This window comes from Nestor notabilis, unplaced genomic scaffold, assembly GCF_000696875.1.
Source record: "Nestor notabilis isolate BGI_N333 unplaced genomic scaffold, ASM69687v1 scaffold2062, whole genome shotgun sequence".
In the NCBI taxonomy this organism is placed as follows: domain Eukaryota; kingdom Metazoa; phylum Chordata; class Aves; order Psittaciformes; family Psittacidae; genus Nestor; species Nestor notabilis.
In genome coordinates this window covers 26,387-48,486 of record NW_009917682.1, presented here as the reverse complement: position 1 = coordinate 48,486, position 22,100 = coordinate 26,387, and the positions used below count along the sequence as shown (strand labels likewise).

Below are 22,100 nucleotides of genomic sequence, written 5' to 3'. Positions count from 1 at the left end.
CTCAGGTTTCTAATATAGATACAGAATACATACTGGCCTTCCTGTCTCTCTAGTATGTGAAGCATGAATTGCCCATTTTTCCTTTAGTGGAGAAGGAAATATGGGCCATTCTGGCCCATATCTCTACCACTTATTGCTGCTTAGGATGTCATCTTCAACCTCCTTTTTTTTTTTTATTTTTGCATCACTGAAAAGAGTCCACGGGACACTTAAAAACCAAATACTTTTCTAGTATACTGTAGGAAGATCTCATGGAAAACTCACACAAGATCTCTGTTGTCTCTCTGTTCTCAAGGCAGTCCTTAAAACTTGTCCATGATATCTACGTGCTGTAGGCACTGTGAGGTAGGTGTGCTAACCTGATGGCCCCTAACCACTGTCTGCTGACAGCATTGCTTCCCAGGATGATTTACATCATCCTTTCATGTCTCTCTTCCCTTGTCTATCTACATTTGCCTTTCCTGGTGCTCGGCTCTTGGAGTCCTTGAGGACTTGCATTATAAGACCTGATCCACCAATTGGATTTTTAGAACTTTGGCAATAAATTAGCTATTAATAATAACAACAATACATTTAAGTACTGATGTAGAAGGTAGGAGTGAAATAAGGTATGATCTGCAAAAAACCCTCAAACACTCATACAACATACCCACATACATACGTGTGTATGTCTGCACAGACACCAAGCTATGCAATTTAAAATACCAGTGATTGATAATATTTTATGTGTGCATTTTGCATATGCTAACAAGTTCTGAAGTGCATTACACAGATTTCTATTCCACATACATTTTCTTTATTTGGTTAGTGAAATCTCTAATTCATAGATTTTGTGTTTAGAAATGGTTTCATGTAGAATAATACAGGATGATAAGACTTAAAACTATGTTTTGTATTTAAAAAAAATGAACAATAAAAAACAAATAAGTTTCTTCAGCTTTGAGGCAGTAATAATTTACATGTCAAGAAGTTACACAGGTTTTTATGAGATTATTGCAGTTTTATTCAATAAAAAATTGTTACCATGACAACAACTGTCATGCTACCTGCGAGATTATAGCAAAGAAGGACAGAGAAGAAAAGACTTCATTTTGGAAAGAATGCTTATCTGACCTGCTGAATACAAACAATGCTTTGCTTTGACCACTGCTGACTGCACAGCTACTGTCAACCAAACTCAAAATCCAGCTAAAGATTTTGAAGCACAGTTATCCTCTTAGAAAAACAAAACAGTTGGTAAATAATGGTAGGTCTTTTTTAATGCAAATATACTCTTAATGCCCTGTCAGATTGGTAATCAGATCTTCTGAATGAAACAGAGATTTCAGCCTGTCAAGATCTGGGAAGAGTAGAAGAGAGAGAGAGGGAGACCAAAAAGGGCATCAGAGAAGCAAAAACTGTTTCCCAGATGTTCCTGGAAAAATGAGAAAACATGGTCCCACTAGGTTGCATTATGGTCACATTTTTTATTTTTACCAGCCATTACAAACTTTCAACAAAATGGTTGCTTCACTGAATATGGATTCATGTAAATTTCTGGCACCAACTGTGCATTACCTTCTCTAGAACATAAAGTTGGTTTTGGGTTTTTTTTTCCTCTATGAACATTTCACGGCTACACCAAAAAATTTGCTTTCCTGCTCCCTGTGGCGGCATATGTATTTTTCTTTCTGACTAATGTGCAGAATCCGTACCTTGACTTGCACATAGAAATACAGCCAAAACAACCAAAGAGCATTAGCTGAGCATACACATCTTATTTTTATGATGGCTTTTAATCTTAGTTTGCCAGCAAACAGAGGCTTTCTTACCTAACCATATAAAAATACTTTTATTGTTAATTGCTTGTCTGATTGCTAGCCTGTTGCAAAGAGAAACTATGAAACCTGACACTAAAACAATCAGCAATGGTTAATGGCTAAATCACATTAGAAGTGTTCATTAATTAAAATCTGTTGAATGTCTTTGCACTCTGTATTTAGTTGCAGGGCTATTAGCGTTGCCAAAGTATACCTCAGAAAGAAATGCAGAAAGTTTTTTCAATTGAACATCTTAAAATTTGCCTGATCTATTAAAAAAAAGTGCGTTTGTTTTACGTAAGGCAATATTAGGTGCATAAAGTAAAAAAACCCCAATGATTATGCTGTTGGGCCAGATTATATAAACCTGTTATATTATTGCAATAAGGACAACAGTGACTTGGCCTATGATAGTGGCTTTCTTGTAAAAATGGCACCATTTCAAATTTATGTTCTCTAGCTAAATGACTTTGTTGTAGCATTGACAAAGAAACAAACACAAGCCAAATGCAGTCAAAATTAAACACAAACAGAAACCTTAGCTGTTTATTTGCTGGGTAGAACCCAGAATGTTGTTTTTCAAAGAGCATTTATTTAATAAATGTGCTTCCCTGTATTCTTACTGCTTTTTCAATGCAAAAATTTTATCTTTAAAACTTTAAGCACATTATGTGTGTAAAAATATTTATGGACATGTAGCTTCTAACTGCAGTATGTGCAGTGGAGTAAAATCCTACTTAAATATTGATAATCCAAAGCTCTAGACCAAAGCACAGAGAATTCTTCTGTGTTTGGGAGATTGCCTGAGTAATAACTATGGTGGCTGTGAGTTTCTTTTTTTCTGCATTATTTTTCACCATCAGGAATCTCTCAGTTCTCTGAATCTTTCCTTCCTGATTAGTTGAAATGGGTTCTGTCACTTGTATAGGTGGGATAGGTTGCTGCTTCTTCTGCACACTTAGCATCTTGCAGTGGACCGAGAACAGCACTGATACAGCAATATCATCTGCAGCTCCAGAGGGGACAGAGTTTGCTCCTTTATATATTTCTTATTGCCTGTGTGAACATATTATTGTGGCATGTTTCACCAAGATTTGATTCAAGGCATAAAAGCAGAAAAAAAAACCAAATTAAAGGTGATAAAATTTAAACTATGTGAAAGCTTAACTAATTTCAGTTGTGGAAGTAATTTATGTAATTTCTGTTTGTGATTGCTTACATCTTTCATAAAAAATTTTCATCAATAAGATTGTTGGGAGCAAATTACGGAATTTGACAAACCTCAGAACTGTGTTATGATGGTCAGAAATGAAGTGCTGAGTGGCAGAGACTGTCAGTGTAAGAAATTGATTTCTGGGAACTGGGAGAGCATTTTATTTTTCCGTTCCCTTCATTTACTTTTATTTGGTGAGATTACAATCACACTTAAAGTGACCTGTAAGGGAAAGAAAAAGAAAGGTATGCCATTTCCCCCTTTTTTGTGTGTAAACAGGGAAGGGGAATACTGACTATTATATATATATATTTTAAATGTATGTACGAATTTCAGATAAACCTCAATAAGTGATTAAATTAATTTATACCACCATAAAAAAGTCTTGAAAGCTGAGCATCAAGATTGGAAGCCATGTTAGACACTGATTGACTCTTTTTATTAAGGAGTATTCAAGTTTAGTGTCAGACAAACGTGGGCTAAATGATGCATTTATCAAAGAATCAGCATACACCTTTGAGTTTTGAAATCTTGAAATAAGTATCTATAGCAGTCTTCAGGAATTCTCAAGTGAAGTAAGATAAGAATAGACATTGTATATCAAATATTTCTAAACAAGCAATGCAGTTATTTCTGAAGTCCTTTGAAATGAGAGCCAGCTAGACAAATCAAACACAATCTCAAAGAAGTCAACAGTTTCACTTCTTTATTTTCCTTTGTGTATAAAGTATATAATGGAAACAAAATGGAACAGCCTAGATGAAATACTCTTACAAAAATTTCACTGCTCTATGATGAGCCTTATCTTATTCCAGCCCTGTCCCATTGTATGGTGTTCTGTACAAACCTCTTCTGTCTTAGAAGATTACAAAACAGAAGTGAAACCTGGTACATCACCTGCTGTTTGAGGTGTACTAGTTGAAGAAACCACTGACCTCTCCATTCATATTTGGTATCAAACTTGGGACAGCAGTTGTGAACTGCGGGAAATGTCCTACTGGGATGGTGGGGCCAGAGCCTGAATTCTGCCAGAGGGGAGGTATGGCTTGGTAAAGAGAGTGCTTTATGTAGGGACAACAAAATAGAGAACTTGTAACTGGTGTATGAGTTACAGAAGGTGAGCCAACAAAACTTAAATATGTGAGACAGTTCTAATAGCTACATCTCTTCATGCTTTGTAATTATTGTGGGCAAGCCACAAAGGGTCCTTTTGTACTTCTGTTCCTGCAACATCCAGACTCAAGCTTCCTGTATACTTCCTTGTCATTGTTCCCTATTTCAGTTATTCTCTGTAGCCTATGCCATGGCCTCTGAGTGCACTCCGTGGTTGCTTCCCCGTTACTGTTTTTATTCTCCTATATGTGCAGGAGGTTATTCATGATATCATCTGCAGGCTGAGGCTGTTGTACTTGCTACAAGGCTGGAGTCCTCATTTGTGTCATCTACCCCCTTTATCACTTTCACTCAAAGCCACCAGGCACTGTCTGCTAGTGTCTGGGTACACAGCAAAATATGTAATTGGTGAGACAGTTAATTTCTGGTCTTAATTCCTTACAAACCAACCATCAAGTTGAGGATAATGTCCATTTCCCATGCCTAGTGGCAGGTTAAAGATTATTATATTAAAGGTTAGGTATAAGACTACCTTTCAACATAAAAAAAGAGTTAAGCTTCAAACCATACAATTTAGGTGTTTATAAGAACAGGCTCAGAAAGCATGTGTCGAAGACAGATGCAACATAATATTCATCAGAATTGCATTCCTGTTCAACATAGTAACCACCAGCTGCAGGTTGTGTGGATTATTCTGAACCCTGCTGAGCAGGAGGAGAGATGTTGGTGAGGCACTTCACTGCCAGATGGGGCCACGGGAGACCTTGCATGACAGCCAGTTGATCTCCTTCCCTTCACTGAGGTTTTTGCCCTGTAAGAATGAATAAAATTTTTGCAATAGCCAAAATAAATGACCAGTACAAGCCACACACTTTTTTTTTTTTTTTTTTCCTATAGTGAAATGCATTTCTGCAACCCACATTCCCTTCCCTGGGAATTGCCCCATTATTCCTATGCAGCAAACATGCTACAACTTCAGGTACTAGAGAACTAACACTCCTTAAGTGAGATATTATCCATTCCTCTAGACATCCCAGATCCTGCTAGCACCATATCTTGCCCTGATGTTTGATATGGCCAGGTAAGAAAGCATGAAATAGAAGCTATTGGGTCATCTGCAAGTTATCTCTAAATATGCAAACATTCCTCTAAATAATTTTCATGTACTATAATGCACAGAACTGCCAAAGCCATGGCAGCAATGTGCCATACAGAAAAAGAAGAGACAGCACAGTGCAAGGACATGCCGTCTCCTTCCCCTTTAGTTTGCTCTTCCTGTCCTGAAGTGACCTCTAATTTGGATTCAGCAGCACACAGTGTGAGAAGGAAGAGGAGGCTACTTTTATTGGCATATCCAGAAAGTGGGGGTATTTTGGTGGGTGCTATGATTCTTTTCCTTTCTGAACATAAGAAAGCCTTTTACCTCTCTCCTACGGTTGCTTTCTCTCCCTCTGTAGATATTGCCATTATCGTTACTCTAGTGAATGTCATCATTATATTTTTAAGTCATTAAAAAAGAAAAAAGAAAGTCTCTTCAGCAAGCTTAACATAACTGACTGAATTTAATTCAATTTTGCTTCTGTCAGACATGGGAAGTGCTATGTTGCCTAAGAAATAAAAAAGGGCAGTTTCCTTAATTTTTTTCTCCTTTTTTTTTTTGGTCAGAGTATGGAATTTGTAACTCTGGTTAGACAATGGCCCCCTCAGTGGCAGACACTCATTTCAGAGACAATAGACTTTGTCCTAACTCTGTCACTGTGGCCATATCAAACCATTATTGTGGCTGCAAACCAAGAGAAGAAGTAAGACCCCTTTTTATTATTGTTTTTCTATGTAGCCTCTGTAACTTGGCAGGGTTCTTTCAAATGTGATTCCACAAGTCTTAAATGCAACATATAATATTGTATTATTAACCTTGTATTTCGTAGCCCTTTGATATGATTCCCTTGCAAATGCTTGAAGTTTACACAGATCTATCAGGTAGCTTTAAATGCATTCTACAAAGAAACCTTAAATAATACAGCTACTTAAAGGGGTTTTCGTTTACACAGAAATTTAGTCTGCTAGCATATACCATCTTGAAGGAAAATGTTTTGTTTGTGTCCCAGAATTAATGTTTTGTTACTGATGGTTTGTTTTTTTTCTTTTATTGTTGTCATACAGCTCACAAAGAAATTAATTTTTACTTCAATTTATTTTTTGAGTGTTATGCAATTTTCTAGTAAGAGTGTAAACATTAACTGTGTCTATTCTTTTCATTTAGGCACCTTTGTTACTAAAGTAACAGCTACAGATGCAGATGATCCAGTTTATGGAAATAGTGCCAAGCTGGTTTATAGCATTCTGGAAGGACAACCTTACTTTTCTATTGAGCCACATACAGGTAGGTGACTCTGATTATGAATCCCCGGATTATGAAATGGTCTCAAGTTGTGCCGGATTGTTTAGATTGGATATTAGGAAAAAAAATTGTCACTGCAAGGGCTGTCAAGCACCGCAACAGGCTGCCCAGGGAAGCAGTGGAGTCACAGTCCCTGGAGGTATTAAAAGATAGAGCACATGGAGGTGTGGTTTGGTGGTAGACTTGGCAGTGCCAGGAACATGATGATCCTAAAGGTCTTTTCCAATCTAAAAAATTATATGATTCTATTTATACAAGTGACTGCCTCTCATGTGTTTTATATAATATACCTAAACAGGGAGGGTAAGTAGATGTCTGTCAGTAATACCAAGTTGGAACATATGTCTCACTTGTATTCCATCAGAGTCTGATCATGTGAAAAGACAAAGAAAAGTCTGCATTAATGATAATGAAAGCACTGGTGATGCTAATATAACAGAATTTACTAAAGCAAAACTGGAGGTAGTGAAGTGCCGTCTGACTTACAACTGATTGGGGATTGAAAGACTTGGCCTGAGGAATTTAATGAGCATAATTTAATTTTCAATATAAGACTATAGTATTTCCAGTTACAGAAAGTAGAGTTTAGCTTGGGAATTTTAGTGAATGTATCGTGTATTTTCAGTAAAAATTAATTTTCTTTCTTGATGGGATGGACTGGGGGAAAAAACACCATACTGAGTGTTGGTATGAAGATTTATTAGCAAGCAATTAGGATGACTTTATTTCTCTGTGGGTTTAAGGACTTGAAAGTAATCTGAAAAAACTGCCAATAAATCCATTCCCTCTTGTTTTCTGTACATATGTCGTATTTACAGCAAATTCATTTTGTTATATTTGATAAGTGTTTTTTAAAGTGATTTGATGCTATTTCTTATATTCTTTCACCTGTTACTAGAAACTATTTTTAAGCACTGTGAGTCAAGTATCTGTTATCTCCTAAAGAGGAGAAAACTGTAGCTCATTTTTAAACATACACAAGAAAATCTGAGTTTTTAGGACCATAAAGGATTAAATAGGAGTAAAAATTCTTCTCTTCATGCAGATTAACAAAATTATGAAATAAACGCTAGGAGAAATTATTTAAAGATGCTTTCGATAGATGAAGTGTGCAAAGTTTTCTCACCAACATTAAATAGAGTATTCGTAGACTCTTAAAAGTCTGGAAGTTTTTTAAATCTTTCTGGTGAGATTGCATGGAAAAAATTATTTCCCATTCCTAGAAATGTCCTAACTCGCAGGGACTTTAGGTAAATAGTATAGGTTGGTAAATATTAATAGATTGATGGATGAATCCATTAAAGTATTTTCTTCTGGTTGAAGTACATCTATCCTAAATGTGAACACAATCTCTGGAATGTGATTCACTATTTTATCTTATGCTCCATGTAAAGTAGAAGTTTACAAAGAATAACTTTAAAACAGCATAATGGAGAAACAGTCGCCTGTTTCAAAAGTAGGTATGTCAAGAGGCTGTTATTAATGAAGTCCCTTAGTTCATGCTGGCTGATTTGTCACAAGTCATTTGGAAATATAACTCTGTCACAAGTCAAAATATAACTCTATTTTGATAATAGGTATCAAAATATATGATTTGGTTTTCTTTAATGTTACAAATTATTGCATGCAGTAATTACTTGAGTTAGCTGTCTTAATTTGAGGGGTTTAGCTGTAAGCTTTTTCTCATTTTCTGCTAGAGCAAATCAGTGCTTTAGTATGGGAACACACCAGTTTTCACAGAGGAGCTCAGAAATGCGTTCTTGACTTACATAGAAGATTTTTCACTTCTTTCTCACAAAAGTAGCCTGACAGAAATATTCCAAATATAAAAAAAAATGTTTAATTTTACTCAGATCTATTATTTGTATTGCATGAAAGCGTTATGATTAATCCAATGAAATAACTAACTATTCATCACCTAGGAAAGTGATTTCTATTATGATGAAAGCCAGAGAAAAATCCAAAGCTTTTTGGTGAATCTGAAAATCATGATTCTTCTCCTGTTTCACTAGCATCAAATTTTCCCTCCTACCTTCCTTTCTAGTTACAAATATTCCTTCGAGTAGCAGTTCAGTTGCCATGAAAATGACATGTTAGTTTCTAAAGGGAATTTAGTCACAAAGAATTCAGCTGTGGTTTTGCCACAGTCCCTGGGTAAGTGGCTTCATATTACGGAGCTGCTTCTGAATTAGTAAGTGGCTTCAGATCCTCATTTTTCTAGACCTATAGAAGACATCGATTATGTTCTTCTCTAAACGGTTACAACTACATGAGTTTAAGTACTGAGGCCATACTTTGTTTCTTTGTTTCCCTATGTAATGGCCTTCATCTGTAGAGTAACTACCATTCTAATCTTACAGCTACTCACCAAAGAGTTTGTTAAATCCAGAGAGTATGCAGTTGTTCTATGACTTTAGATGGACCTATCCAGTGCTTGCAATGCTTTAAAATTTGCAGAATTTCCTTTTGTGTCTGACATGTGTCTTCATTCACTTAAAGAAATCTTAGACATCCATACTAAATGTTCAATCATGTAGAACCCTCCAGCATGTATTTGTTTAGGATATGTAAACAATAAATATATGTAAAAATGTAGTCATTAAGCAAACCAGATGCAGGTAGTTATATAGAAACTGAAGCTTTATATTACACAGGGTAAGAAAGATTGCTGTAAAACCCAGCAGCCTCATAGTGTGGTTCTGAAGAAAAATATTTTCAGGAAATGTAAAGAACTATGCAGAATAATTTCTTTCTTTGTTGTTTTTTTTTCCTTTTTTTTCATTTCTAGAATCAGAATTTTGGAGGAAAGGTATGAGCAAGGGTTTATTACATACAAGAGAGAGAGTTTTATAGGTTGTTACAGGCAGTCTCAAAATACCAACAGTATTATGGTAAGATAGCTACAATTTTGCAGTAGCTTGTGGCACTGTATATTTCACCTTTTAAAGGCAGTGGTGCATAAAACAGGCACACTTGTTTAGCAGCTATATAATTTGCACAGTAGTGCTGATACCAGGGACAGATAGAGTGGAAGGCAAAAAGAAAATGTCCAAAGCAAATAGAAAGTATGTAGATGTTTGACTGGTTTTTTTACATTTATCGAACCTTAGCAGTATGAACCATCACAACTCTTAGTAAGCTGGCCACAAAAACACATTATCTTACACATTTGTATGTAGTACTTTGGAACCTCATGTGAGAAGATGTTTGGGTACTATTGTGGCAGTGTACAAATTAAAACAGAACAGACAGGTATAGTAGTGTCTTATCCAAAACAAATCAAACCTGACAGTGATCCTCCAAGCATGGTAGATATTTCAGATTTTGGGGTTTGTTTGAGCTTTCTGTTGGAAGGATGTGGACGTTGTATAGCTACATTTTCTCTGTGGTTACATTTCAACAGTGTCCCTGCTAAGCTGAAAGTCTTTCCAAATAATTTGAAACACAAACTGTGTTTCTGAACACAGGTATTGTGTCTAGAATTGTGTCTTTCCCCAGATGGAATCACTGTTTTAAGAAATGGACTATGTTAATGGGATCCACTTCAGAATGAAAATATTTTCTGTCATTCTTAGGAGTGTATCAAATGCTACAAAAAGTGTAGCTACTTAGAGCTGAACTACTTACTGTTTTTCTAGATGACTGGCCTTTTATTAGCTTTGTTTATTAGAAATTAAAACTCGATTTAGATCTGTGCAGCTACGAGCACCAGTGCAGCAACAGATGCCTATAATTTCTTTTCATTTCCTGCCTGAGACTAAAGATTGTCTGACCTTGCTGCTTTGTTTTAATGATATGCTGGGAGCTGATCATCAGGAATAATCCGAGTCATGCCCCCTGATTCCTCTCCCTTCTGTAGTACTCTGAACAAAAAGAGGGAGCAAAGGTGTAGGATATGGCTTCATGCCTGTGGTAGTAAGGGTTGCTACACTTGAGGGTAAGTGTGAGGAAAACAGTTGCTTACTCTTCTGCTTTTATGTTCCTACCAACTTGACATTAACTAGGTGTAGTCCTTACCTGAATCACACTCTTGCTTGAAACACTGACATTACTTTCAACCTTGCTGAAACAATTCTATAGTGCTGGGTGCACAGAAATAAGTACTGGTAAGTGACCCATAAAGCAATAATTTTCCATTACCTTAGATGAAAAATGCATATACTTCTGCAATTCTAGTGTGCAAGTTCTTCTGTATGAGTTATTAGACACATGAAAGAAGGTAATTGAGACATTATTTTTCATTCAGTGCTCTGAATATGGCATAGGGTAAATGCTTTTCTGATGGCATGCTCTGAATATTTTTCACTTTTAATAGGTGAATTTTGTGGATAGAGAGTAAATATAAATAATACATTACAAAAATACATATTCAGATTTTCTATTAGAGGCTAAACTTACAATGTGATAACATCAGATTAGTAACAGAACTCATGGTGAACCAATATGTTGTCCATAAATCATTATTGTTACATCTGACTGACTGATGTCAGGTTTCCTGACTTGTATGTTTTATTTATATAGGTAGCAGGTTGTATGTATTTTCTCATAATCCAAATAACGACAGTCAAAATGCTGGGGAAGGGTGTCCTTAATACTGCTAAAAGTAGCTAAAGTATACTTCTCATTCTTAAGCTTTTCCAAGGATATTAAATCATGACTGTCAGCTTTAAAATAAGATTATCATAATGGAATGTAATATCAAGTGACACTGTGTTCTACAATATAGGAATGGCAGAGAAAATAAGTTTTCAGCTGTGTCTGACTTATTTACATTTCACATGAACTTAATAATGTCACTCCTACACATATCTGGAATATGGTTACTGAACAAGGCAAATTACGCCCAACACCCTGCTGCAATGGCAAACACATTGTCTTATTCAAGCATAAGCACTTACTTTATATGAAAAAACGGATTTTAAACCCTGCCATCTTGGATATGGTCATTTGGTACAAAGCCAAAGTTCAATTTAGAAAAGCTAAGTTGAATAGAAGAGTCAGGATACATAGAAAACTAAAGACTCTCTTAATACAGTGTGGATAATTTGTGAGAGTGAATAATTTATTTTTTTTTTTCTATACCTAGCTTTAGCTTTCAGGTGAAAGTGCACATGCTGTAATCAACAGAGCTTTTAATGATTCGGTATATGACCCTCTCTGGACCACGGTTTTGAAGCTTGTGGTTCTGAAATCAGAACATAAATGAGTCGGCCTAGGGGGAATGAAAAGAGCATTCACCAGAAGTCAGGGTTTTTTTTTTTATTTTAATTTGCAGTCTTTATTATCTTCTTCATCTAAGCCTTGAAATACAGTCCAGCAGAATAAAAACAAAAGGACAGATTACGGCAGCTTTTGAGTTTCAGACATGTTTGTGATGTTAAGGACTACTTCTCCTATCTGGTCGTTAATGTCCACTTCATTAGCTTTAGTACATATCAATGATAGTGGAAGCTGCCCTCAGAATATTGCATGTAGTACTGATGAGACGCGTCATCACAAAAAAACTACTGAAATGCTGAAGAAAGTTCAAAGCAGGGTAGCTAAGGTGAGAAGAATATTACTTATAATGAAAGATTGATTGAACTTAATTTGTATAAACTGGGTAAGAGGTGATTAGAGGAGGATATGAAATCACTGCACAAATATTTGAGAGGTGTTAATAAAAGAGAGGCACAGGGACTGTTTCTGTAATAACTCATGATAAAATGATAAGGCAGCATTTTCAGACGAGAGAAATGGGAAAACAGTTTTGATACAGGAAGTAATCTGCAAGTGTAAGGGGAAAGTAATGAGCTGCTAGGAACAGAACTAACGCATGTTCAACAAAGCCTTTCTAAATAGTTCAGTTTCCAAATAGTTTAGATTTAAAGCCGCATGGGATTAGTGTAAAGAACTTGTCTGACAGAGCTGTTGGAGCAAGTCCAGGGGAGGGCCACAAGGATTAGGGGGCTGAAACAGAGCACCTCCCCTGTGAAGACAGGCTCAGAAAGTTCAGGCTTTTCAGCCTGGGAAGAGAAGCTGCATGAAGACCTCATAGCAGCCTTCCACTATCTGAGGGGGGCCTACAAGGATGCTGGAGAGGGGCTCTTCATTAGGGAGTGTAATGACAGGTCAAGGGGTAATGATTTTAAACTAAAACAGGGAAAGTTTGGGTTAGATATAAGGAAGAAGTTGTTTACTGTGAGGGTGATGAGGCACTGGAGCAGGTTGCCCAAAGAAGTGATAAATGCTCCATCCCTGGCAGTGTTCAGGGCCAGGTTGGACACAGCCTTGGACAACATGGTCTAGTGTGAGGCATCCCTGCCCATGGCAGAGAGGTTGGAACTGGGTGATCTTAAGGTCCTTTCCAGCCCTAACTATTCTATGATTCTGTGATTCTGTGCCATTAGTCAGAGCCTGGATAGAGCTGCTGCTTTCTAGCTCATTTTACTAGCTAATGCTGAGGTGACATAGAATAATATATATATATATTTTCAAAATAGAGTATATTGCAAAATACTATTTTGAAAATACTATATGGTATTTTGAAAATACTATAATAATTGTGTGATAAGTGTACTGTGCAACCTTAGGAGTTGTATTAAGGTGTTTGTATGGAGATGTTTTGGTTGTTCTAAGAGTTGGCTTGGTCACAGCCCATTAGGAAAGACAGTTGTATTGACAAACTGCTAGTGCAGCAGACCTGAGGGTCGGTCATACAGTTTTCACTTAGATGTATAAAGGACAACTATTACGGATAATGTATGTAGGATTGGGTCCTTCAGTAGCAACAGGAGTGGTCTTTTCTGATTAATAAAGAAATTACAAAATCACTGCAGAAATGTTTGAAAACAGTTATGATGGTCTGTAGTTGGTAGAGACAAGTGGCTTGAGATCAAGACAGATTGGCATTTGAAAAAAGGTGATTTCTGCTTCTAGAGTTTATCTAGTAATAATAGTAACACAAAAGCTGATGCTACACATTTCTTGCATTTCAGAGCAATACCTCTGTCATTTTAGAAAGCTAGTGAGATAGTTAGGACTTAATCTATTTTCCTTATGCTGAGTCAGAAAAAAGGCTACATAACTAAAGAATGTTGTGCTTCAAGAGACTGAATTAGAGTAATTTGAATTACACAGCTGAAGTTGGAAAGCATCTGAAAATGAATCCAAGGCTACTTCTGTAAAGTGTCTAGTATAATGATACGTATTAGAAGATCATTACAAATAAAATCCTAAGGGAACAAAGTCATAAATGCAGTGCAGAATGTTTATTTATCACATTCATTCTCAGTTGGTAAGAGGGTGATCGTCTCACTATGTCAGAGAAGCTTGATCCCAGGGAATGGCTGGTAAGTAGAGATGAAAGCTGTTTACCTATACAAGTTCATCTTGAATTAGAAAGGCAGCATCATAATAGATGTTACCTGGACAAATTCTATATGATATTCTTCAAGAAGAATATATGTAGAGGAAGGTAGGTAGTGTTAATTCGTGCACTAAGGCAAACTTGCAAGATCTACTTCAGAAGCAAGATCAGAAAACATAAATATGGAAGTAGTATGGCTGAAAAAGAAAATACAATAGATAGGTGGTTGCACAAGAACAAGAGAATAAAACTATATTTGACCTTCATGTTACAGTTTAACAGGAAGGCAGGCAGTACCATCTTCTCCATTCAATTTTTAAAAATACTCATGTTAGTAAAATATGTACATCTTTGGCCTCTCACAAATACATATATGGTACAGAATCACTCCACATAAAATGCTGCGCATAAAATGCTATAACATAGAATTCAATTCCTCACTTCATGATTATTTTTACTGTGGCTGATGTCTTTGATCTGAAATACATCTACATCTGAATGTAGTTCAGACAACTCCTTGAATTGATATTTTTCTAGAAACTGCAGCGAACTTTGGTAGAGACTGAAGATATTTTTCTTGTCTTGCTAATGTAGAAATCCTGAGGTATTAGAACTAAATAAGAAATGAAAATATTTGATAATAATTTTTATTTTCAAAATCATTATTTTTGTGAAAGGTAGATTGAATTAAAAGTAGTGGATCAGTATTCCTGTATGCCACCATGCAATTTTTTTAATTTTCAAGAAAGTTAGTTGTGCTGTATTAATTTTTTTTTTTGGAATTATGGTATGGTTTTGCACAGATTTCCAAGTGAACCTTTTTTTATTGACTGCTAAAACATCACTAAAGTCAGTGTGCTTTATGGGAATACAAAGAATGCATTTCAGGGGTCTCTGAAGAAATTATAAGATTGATTTTTCAGGAGTTTGGGCCCTAAATGACTGTTATATTTAATAAAAGTCTCCACCAGGATTTTAGCACAGAAAGAAGATCAAAGCAATTACTTATGTCTTCTAAAATGAAGAAGGAAAAGTTGACATAGCAGGAAGTCTTCATCAAAATGTGTGAGATGAATGAGATGCTTAAGAAAGGCTTTTCAAGGCCAGATTCTAATTTTGCATAGTGCTTCCTTGGTTTTGTTCCATGTTCTCAATTATTATTATGTGTAGTTTTATAGTGTTACCATAAAAAGCTCATTATTAAAATGGAGAGGAAGGCAAAAAGTGAAAAACAGATCCTTATTTCTATAGCTCCTTTTGCTTCTCTTCTTTCTCTTCATCAGCTATAGCCTCTGACACATTGCTGCTTTTCCCCTGATCTTTTTCAGTGTGAGACAGTGTATATTCTTCCAAATCGGTTTTTGAAAGTAGTCCACAGGGGTGCATTTTAACCGATTCTGGTTGTGAGGCAGATTGTGCAAATTGCTCAGTGTGTGCATTTAGGACCACTGTAAAAGTAAGTCCCATTCTGCAGCTGTTTTATTTGCTATTGAGCAGTGTGACACCAGTAACTGCTTAGGAAAAGCAACTCAGCCAAAAAAGAAAAAAAAAAGTTACTTCCAACGCTACAATATTGAGTGTGTTTTCATTCTTTGAAGAAATAGAATGCTTTTTGATTTCTTTACCTTCCAACCCACTTCCTGTTGTTTCCAGCTTTAGATAGAGGGTCTGTAGCCAAACTATGATGCAGGTATCTACTCAGTGATTGCACTACATGTCCATCAAATATTTTCATAGGACTAAGTATTGTGAAATATTTTAGAATAGAGAGAATATTTTTATGAATAAAGAGAAAGCCTTATTTTACACAATGTGGATGTAAGAGACCTCAAGTAAGAATGCAGTTGAGTGCCCTTGCCTCAAAAAGGATCGGGTTTATCCCTTCATATTCTCAAAAGTTTTTTTGATAGGTTCTTAAAAACTCGCAGTAATGGAAATACTGAAAATTCTTCAGACAGCCTTCTGTCTGTACTTACCTTCTCTTTCAGAAAGTGTTCCCTTAATGTTTAACTGAAATCTGTCTTGCTGCAATTTAAACCCATTTCATGGTTTATATTTTAGGCCCATCATTACTTCTTTTATCCCCAGTGGAAAAGGAGAGTAGCTCCCAGTAGTTTTTATGTATTTGGATGTAAAGTCTTTACTCACACTTCTCTAACTATATAAACCTCAGTTTTTCAAAAGTGGATACACTTCCAGGTGCAGCCTTACTAGCGTAATCCCTACAGTTCTTCCATATAACATATTAGCTATTTTACTAGGAAATGTTTAAGCGTTTTTATCAGCAAAACACTGTTGACTCATATTCAGCTCTTTTTTGACTCCACAGTTGTTTCTGTCTTGTGAGTCATCTGCTCTGTTGTGATTGTGCAGTTAATTGCTTCACCCGCACAAAATACTTTTATTTGCCACATTGAGTCGCATCCTGGTTTTTTAGACCATCCAGTTTGTCAAAATTGTTTTGAACTCTAATCATGTTCTTCCAGTACTTGCAATGGCTCCCAACTTTGTGTCATCTGAAAGGCTCAGTAAGTTCTTCCTCTCTTCCATCATTTAGGAAATACTGAAAGATGCTAGAAGCAGAACAAACCCTATGAACCACTTCATCCATCTATCCGCTTTGACAGTAAGCCATTGATAACTGTTCTGAGTATAATCTTCCAACAAGCGTCTATCTGCCTTACATTAGTTTGCAGTAATTGTCATCCCACACTTTTAAACTACTCTCCTGTTTGGCACATATAATTTTCATTCATCATAGCATACTGAAACTGATTATGTTTTTATTCTCAATTTGTTTCTGGGTTGAAGTAGAGCAGGTTGAATGTTCAATGAGTTAATGTTCTGTGTACTGGATCCATATTAGTATTTGGTGAGCCTGAATTGTTTTCTAAAAATAGATTGAAAGTTTCAGGACTTCCTGTGAGCTCAGACTGAGAACTGGTGAATAAAGCAAAAGAACAAATATATATCCTTGAAATTCTGTATGTTTAACTCTGCCAGTCTGTCTTTGTCTCAATCTCATTATTAAGGTAAGGATAGAGTCTTTATTTTTTAATTTGCTTCATTAGAGATACCAACACTTCTTTTTTACAGATCTCCATTCTATAGATTCTGAATATGGAAATACTAGTGGTAATAATCAGCCTCTCTAATTTGGATGTATTTGATGTTTAAAAACTTCTACTCCTCTTACAGTAATTAAAACAAGAAACTTCTTTTTAGCTTTTTATTGTGTTTGGATTTGAAACTTGACGGCTCCAATTTTTTGCTTCTGTCAGATGGTTTATAGGCTGAGAAAGCAGATAGGAATATGTATAAAATTGACAGAACAGGTTGTGTTAGTATCTTTATACAGAAAAGCACCCCAAATTTTATGTCGTAAAAGTTAGAAACTGTAATTCTGATTTAGGCACTTTTAAAGGTATTTGATCTTCCTGATATCTTTCAAATCGTAGACAAGGGCTAGACTGTTCCATACATTAAGAAACAAATTAATACACGGTCTAGGAAAAATCATCACTTTCTTGAAATAATTAATTTGTCTCAGAGAAAACTGCAGAATACAAAATGTGGCATCTTATTCAAGTCATCTGTAGGCTAGACTTAACTATGTAAATTAGATAAAAGAAATAATAAGGCAAACAAGGGAAATGCTACCTAAAAATTGTAATGGGGAAAAAAGTTATAGTAAGCTTAATACAAACCTCTTTGAAATACAGTTTCATTGATAGTTGGATCAGCTCTATAAATGAAAAAAAATCAATGTGGGCCAAATTCTGATACCCTAAGCTTGCATTGGCATCTTTTTTATGAGTCATCTCATCTATATTATTCACAGAATTATTCACAGAATGCATCATTATTATTCCTAAATAGTAAACTGATCAGTCCAAACCAGTCACAACTGTCAAATGCTTTTAAAAATAAGTATTATTTACTCTCCTTACCAAAGCTGTTATGGAGGGAATGGTCCTACTCTTCCACTGAATGTATTTTGCACCTGTCACATCTGATAAATGTTTATTATTACCTTCTGGGTTTTAGTGTTGCCTTGTTTTCATTAAAAAAAATTAACAGAAGCATGTTTTCCAGTGTTCTGCAGAATAACTTGTGTCCCCTCCTATAGATGGCATAGAGTAGTTAAATTACATGAATGTTGTGCTTCAAGGTTGCTTCATAAACTGTTGTGAAGAAAGCTTCATGCAGGGGCTGCCTGTCCGTTTCCTTGAGAGCTGGTTTTGGGCTGAGGCTCTGCTGCTGGCCCCTGACTGTGCTACATCTGCTCCTGGGCTCATATCTTCTGGGTTCTGACACAGACCCAGACTCTCCAGCTGTTTCCTGCCCTGGCCTTATGCCTGCCTTGTTGCTGTGTGATTGTCGGACCATGGCTCAGCCTGGCCACAGCCTCGTCACTGTCCCTGGGTCTGAATGGGACTCCGACACGCCACTGTGCAGTGTGGCTCCGTGGTCACTGCTCCTGCCTGCCACGTTTCCACACTCTACTTCACCCCTATCTGCTGTGCAGTTAGCCTTGCTGCTCTTAACACCGTTTACCCCATGTTGGAATGAAAAATCACAGATAATATATCAAGTTCCTTGGGAACAAGAGATTACTCTGGCTTGGCAGTTGTAGGCATAAGATAGAGGTTTCATTTTTATCCAGAATTATATTTATAAAATATGTAAGACACCAACCAAAAATATTATATGGAAATCATTTACAAAAGCATAGCTTACATGACTGTTACTGTGCTACATATGGTGGTTTATGTAGCAAGTACATTGGATTTCTTTGAATGCCTTTCTCTTACCCCCCTTGCTCCCAGCTTGGTCCTGTACTCAGCCAAGAAGAGGTCTGATCAGATTCATAGTAATACAATATTAAAGATAAACAGATTCTATAATTTACTAAAATTTATTTATTCACCATAAATACATTAATAGATAAACTCAGCATTTCAGCCAGAGTGCCATTTCCAAGAAGCTTGTTCAATAGAAACTATGCCATGTGAAAGAAAAAGAGCTATCTGATGTCTCCACAGATATGCTAGTCTCAACAGAGAAATCAAACGGAGCAGATTCACAGTAAGTATTGATTGACACCTAAAAATTCCTGACAATACTTTAGCAAAGAATAGGCTAAAATAAACCCAAAACCAACAGTGTGAGAGGTAATGAAATGTACGATCAGGCCCAGTAACAAGAATCTATGATCCAGGGTGTGAATTTGGCCACTCTATTCAATATGAAAATCTTAACAAATATACAGTACAATATAGAATTCCTAACTCCTTTTTTCAATGACTTGCAAAGACTTGGCAAGTTACTGTCAACGTCTGCCCATTAACCATGTCCTTCAGCTCTGTGAGTTCAGGCCCATGGAAAGAGAACACTCTTCTTTATGCTTCATAAGAACCCTCAAGCATTATGGTTTAAAGGAACCACTGCAATGGTGTATTCGATTCCCCTCAGGCCCTCTTACACTTCACTTAACCGCTAAGATAATTCAGTAACTTGAACTGTGTGCTCTCTTTTCACAGACAAATGACTTCTTTTTTTTTTTTTTTAATATAATTCAGAAACAGGATTAAAAGAAAAAAAAAAAGCTGTATTTTAATTTAGCATTTAGAGATGTTTCCCCTAGGCTTAGTGGGACTTCTTCAGTTGCTTATTATCTTTTTATTATGGTGGGCATTACTAGACTGTGATGAACACCATTTAAATTTACCATTAAGCAATTAGTACTGAACTTTCTATATTGAATGTTGTGAATATAACAGCACGTTACAGGTGAAGAAGTTTTGGAAAGAAAAAAAGATTTTATTATTCCTTCTGTTAGATGTCTATGAAACCTATAGGAGTTTGCAGTGGATCTGACCCCCGGTTTAATTGGACTGTCCCTTGCACATGCCTTCCTGCTAGCCCACTGACGTTTTGCATTTTTATACACTACAGATCATTTTACTTCTCTACTTTTAAAAACTTCTAACCTAATAAAGTAGGTGGTAGCAGCTTACTGAGATTATTGGCCAAAAAGTGGCCCTCCTGGAGCAGGGACAGGGGAGTGACTGCAGGATTTTGCAGTACTGGTGACTATGCTGAAGGACACACTGGAAGACATGCTGTCATTCTCTAGTAGAAGTTCAGGTGCTTGATTTAGGACTTAAAGGAGCAACTGTATCCTGCTTTATATTGAAAAGCTGGTTAAATCATAGTTTGGAGTTTAAAATAGTTGAAACAATCTGACAGAAATGGTTAACAGTGTTTACAGAGTAAGTTTCCTGTGTGGTTTTCTTCTGTTCTTGAATTCTGTGGGGAAGTGATGGATTTCTATGGGAAGTAGGACAGAAACCAAAAAGTTTATCAGGGAAAAAAGTGCAAACATTAATATATATCACATGTATAATTAGTTCTTGGGTTTTGGACCACAATTTCATCACACTTTAATTAAATCGAGGTAGGTGACCTCTAATATACTATTTTGAAAATCTCAAATTCTTCTTTATCCTTGGTACAAAAAGACAACTTAACTGGACCTTACATAGGTCAAATTTTATACGAACATTTATATGCAGCCATAAAAATATCTGCAAAACTGAATTTAGTTCTGTACCTGACATTTTTTTCCCCTCATTATTGTAGCTATAATTAAAACAGCTCTACCCAACATGGACAGAGAAGCCAAAGAAGAATACTTTGTAGTCATCCAAGCAAAGGACATGGGAGGACATATGGGTGGACTGTCTGGAACTACAACAGTGACAATTACACTCACTGATGTCAATGACAATCCTCCAAAGTTTGCACAGAGTAAGTGCCATTATGTGTATGTGTTCTGTATAAGAAAGTAATATAGTGATTGTGGGGGTTTATCAAGCTCTTACCTTTATCATCATATTGCCTGGCTTTGTAATGTAATTTTAAAAAGTGTAGCTGCTACTAGAGAAAGATTAATAGTCCTCTGCCTTATTAAGAGCTTAGGAAAGAGGGATCAGTGAACAGCTCTCTGTCTTCCTCGTTACTCTTCTTATATGCACACAAAAGGACTTGGGGGTCTTTTTTTCATTTATTTATTTGCTTTTGGTACAGTTACTTCTAAGTGCTAGTTTTAGTTGCTGTTATATATGTTTCCATCTCATGCAAACAAGTGACACCACAAGTAAAAGAAGACATATAAAAGTGATAAAAAAAGAAATAAAGGTTTGACTAATTAGGTAATAGTGACGAAAACAAAGAAAATAAGTCTGAGTGCAGATAATTGATGATCTTTAATTCAAAATCCATATTTACTACTGTGGTTCCAATGTATATCTTGCTGGGCTAGGTTAAAATGATTTGGCATGCTGCTGAGATTCTCTACAAGAAATAGGCTACAGCAAATTGTAGCCTATTTCAAGGATGAAGGCAAAAAAGAAAAAGAAGAGGGAAGAGCATAATGACTGGATCAATTTTATTTGGAATAGGTGCAATATAATGTACTATTAGAAACTAATCTTTTTATCCAGCTTCTGAAAAACTGAAGTTGTAAGGTATTAAGAGTCTGCTTGGGGGCTGGAGAATGCTCATATCTAGACATTTTATCATTTTTACTTTATTAGAAGCATGTTTTTCTAACAAGGTACTTATGCACAAAATGTAAAATTGATTCTTTCCTGCGTACATAGGACCTGAAGTCCAGTTTTGCCCTGTTCTGAAGACACAGAGTAAAATAGGTTTATACCTGTAATCGGCATGTGATAAGTACTCTCCTATAGTCTTGAAAATGCACATATAGATAAAAAGAGAGGAAAAATATAAATAGGCAGAAGATAAAGCTTAGTTGCAAAAGGTATTACCTCATCTGAGAGATTTTTAACAAATAAGCATGCTGTGCACAATAAAAGGTCTTCTCTCATAAGTGCCTAATTTTTTACTTCAGATCACATTGTATTACTTGCACTTGTGTAGTAGTGTTTTCCAACATATTATGGCAATTTCTCTAATAATGTAAACATTTTAGATGAGACTCCTGGCTGAACCATATCACCAGAATGCAGAGGGACATTTCTTTTATACTTGCAATGTACTGTAGCTCTAACTCAGTGATTACAGATCTACTTCTTCCAGCTTACCTGGCTTTTATACTTGTATCAGCACTTTTCCGTTTCAAAAAGCCTTTGCCTGCCAGTATGAAAAAAGCTGATCCAAAAATCAGGAACATAACTGGTACTAATTGGTAGATTT

The 22,100-nt window shown here is 36.0% G+C and overlaps 1 protein-coding gene across 1 annotated transcript in view; it reads left to right on the top strand.

The window, feature by feature from the left end:
- The window catches only part of LOC104401681 (cadherin-8-like), a gene marked incomplete at its 3' end in the record, with an annotated part of 96,414 nt that overhangs the window by 63,855 nt on the left and 10,459 nt on the right, over positions 1-22,100 (top strand). Inside the window, exons 4-5 of the mRNA XM_010009346.1 lie at positions 6,389-6,508; positions 20,520-20,687. Coding sequence (XP_010007648.1) covers positions 6,389-6,508; positions 20,520-20,687 — 288 coding nt within the window. The remainder of the gene's footprint in view (positions 1-6,388; positions 6,509-20,519; positions 20,688-22,100) is intronic.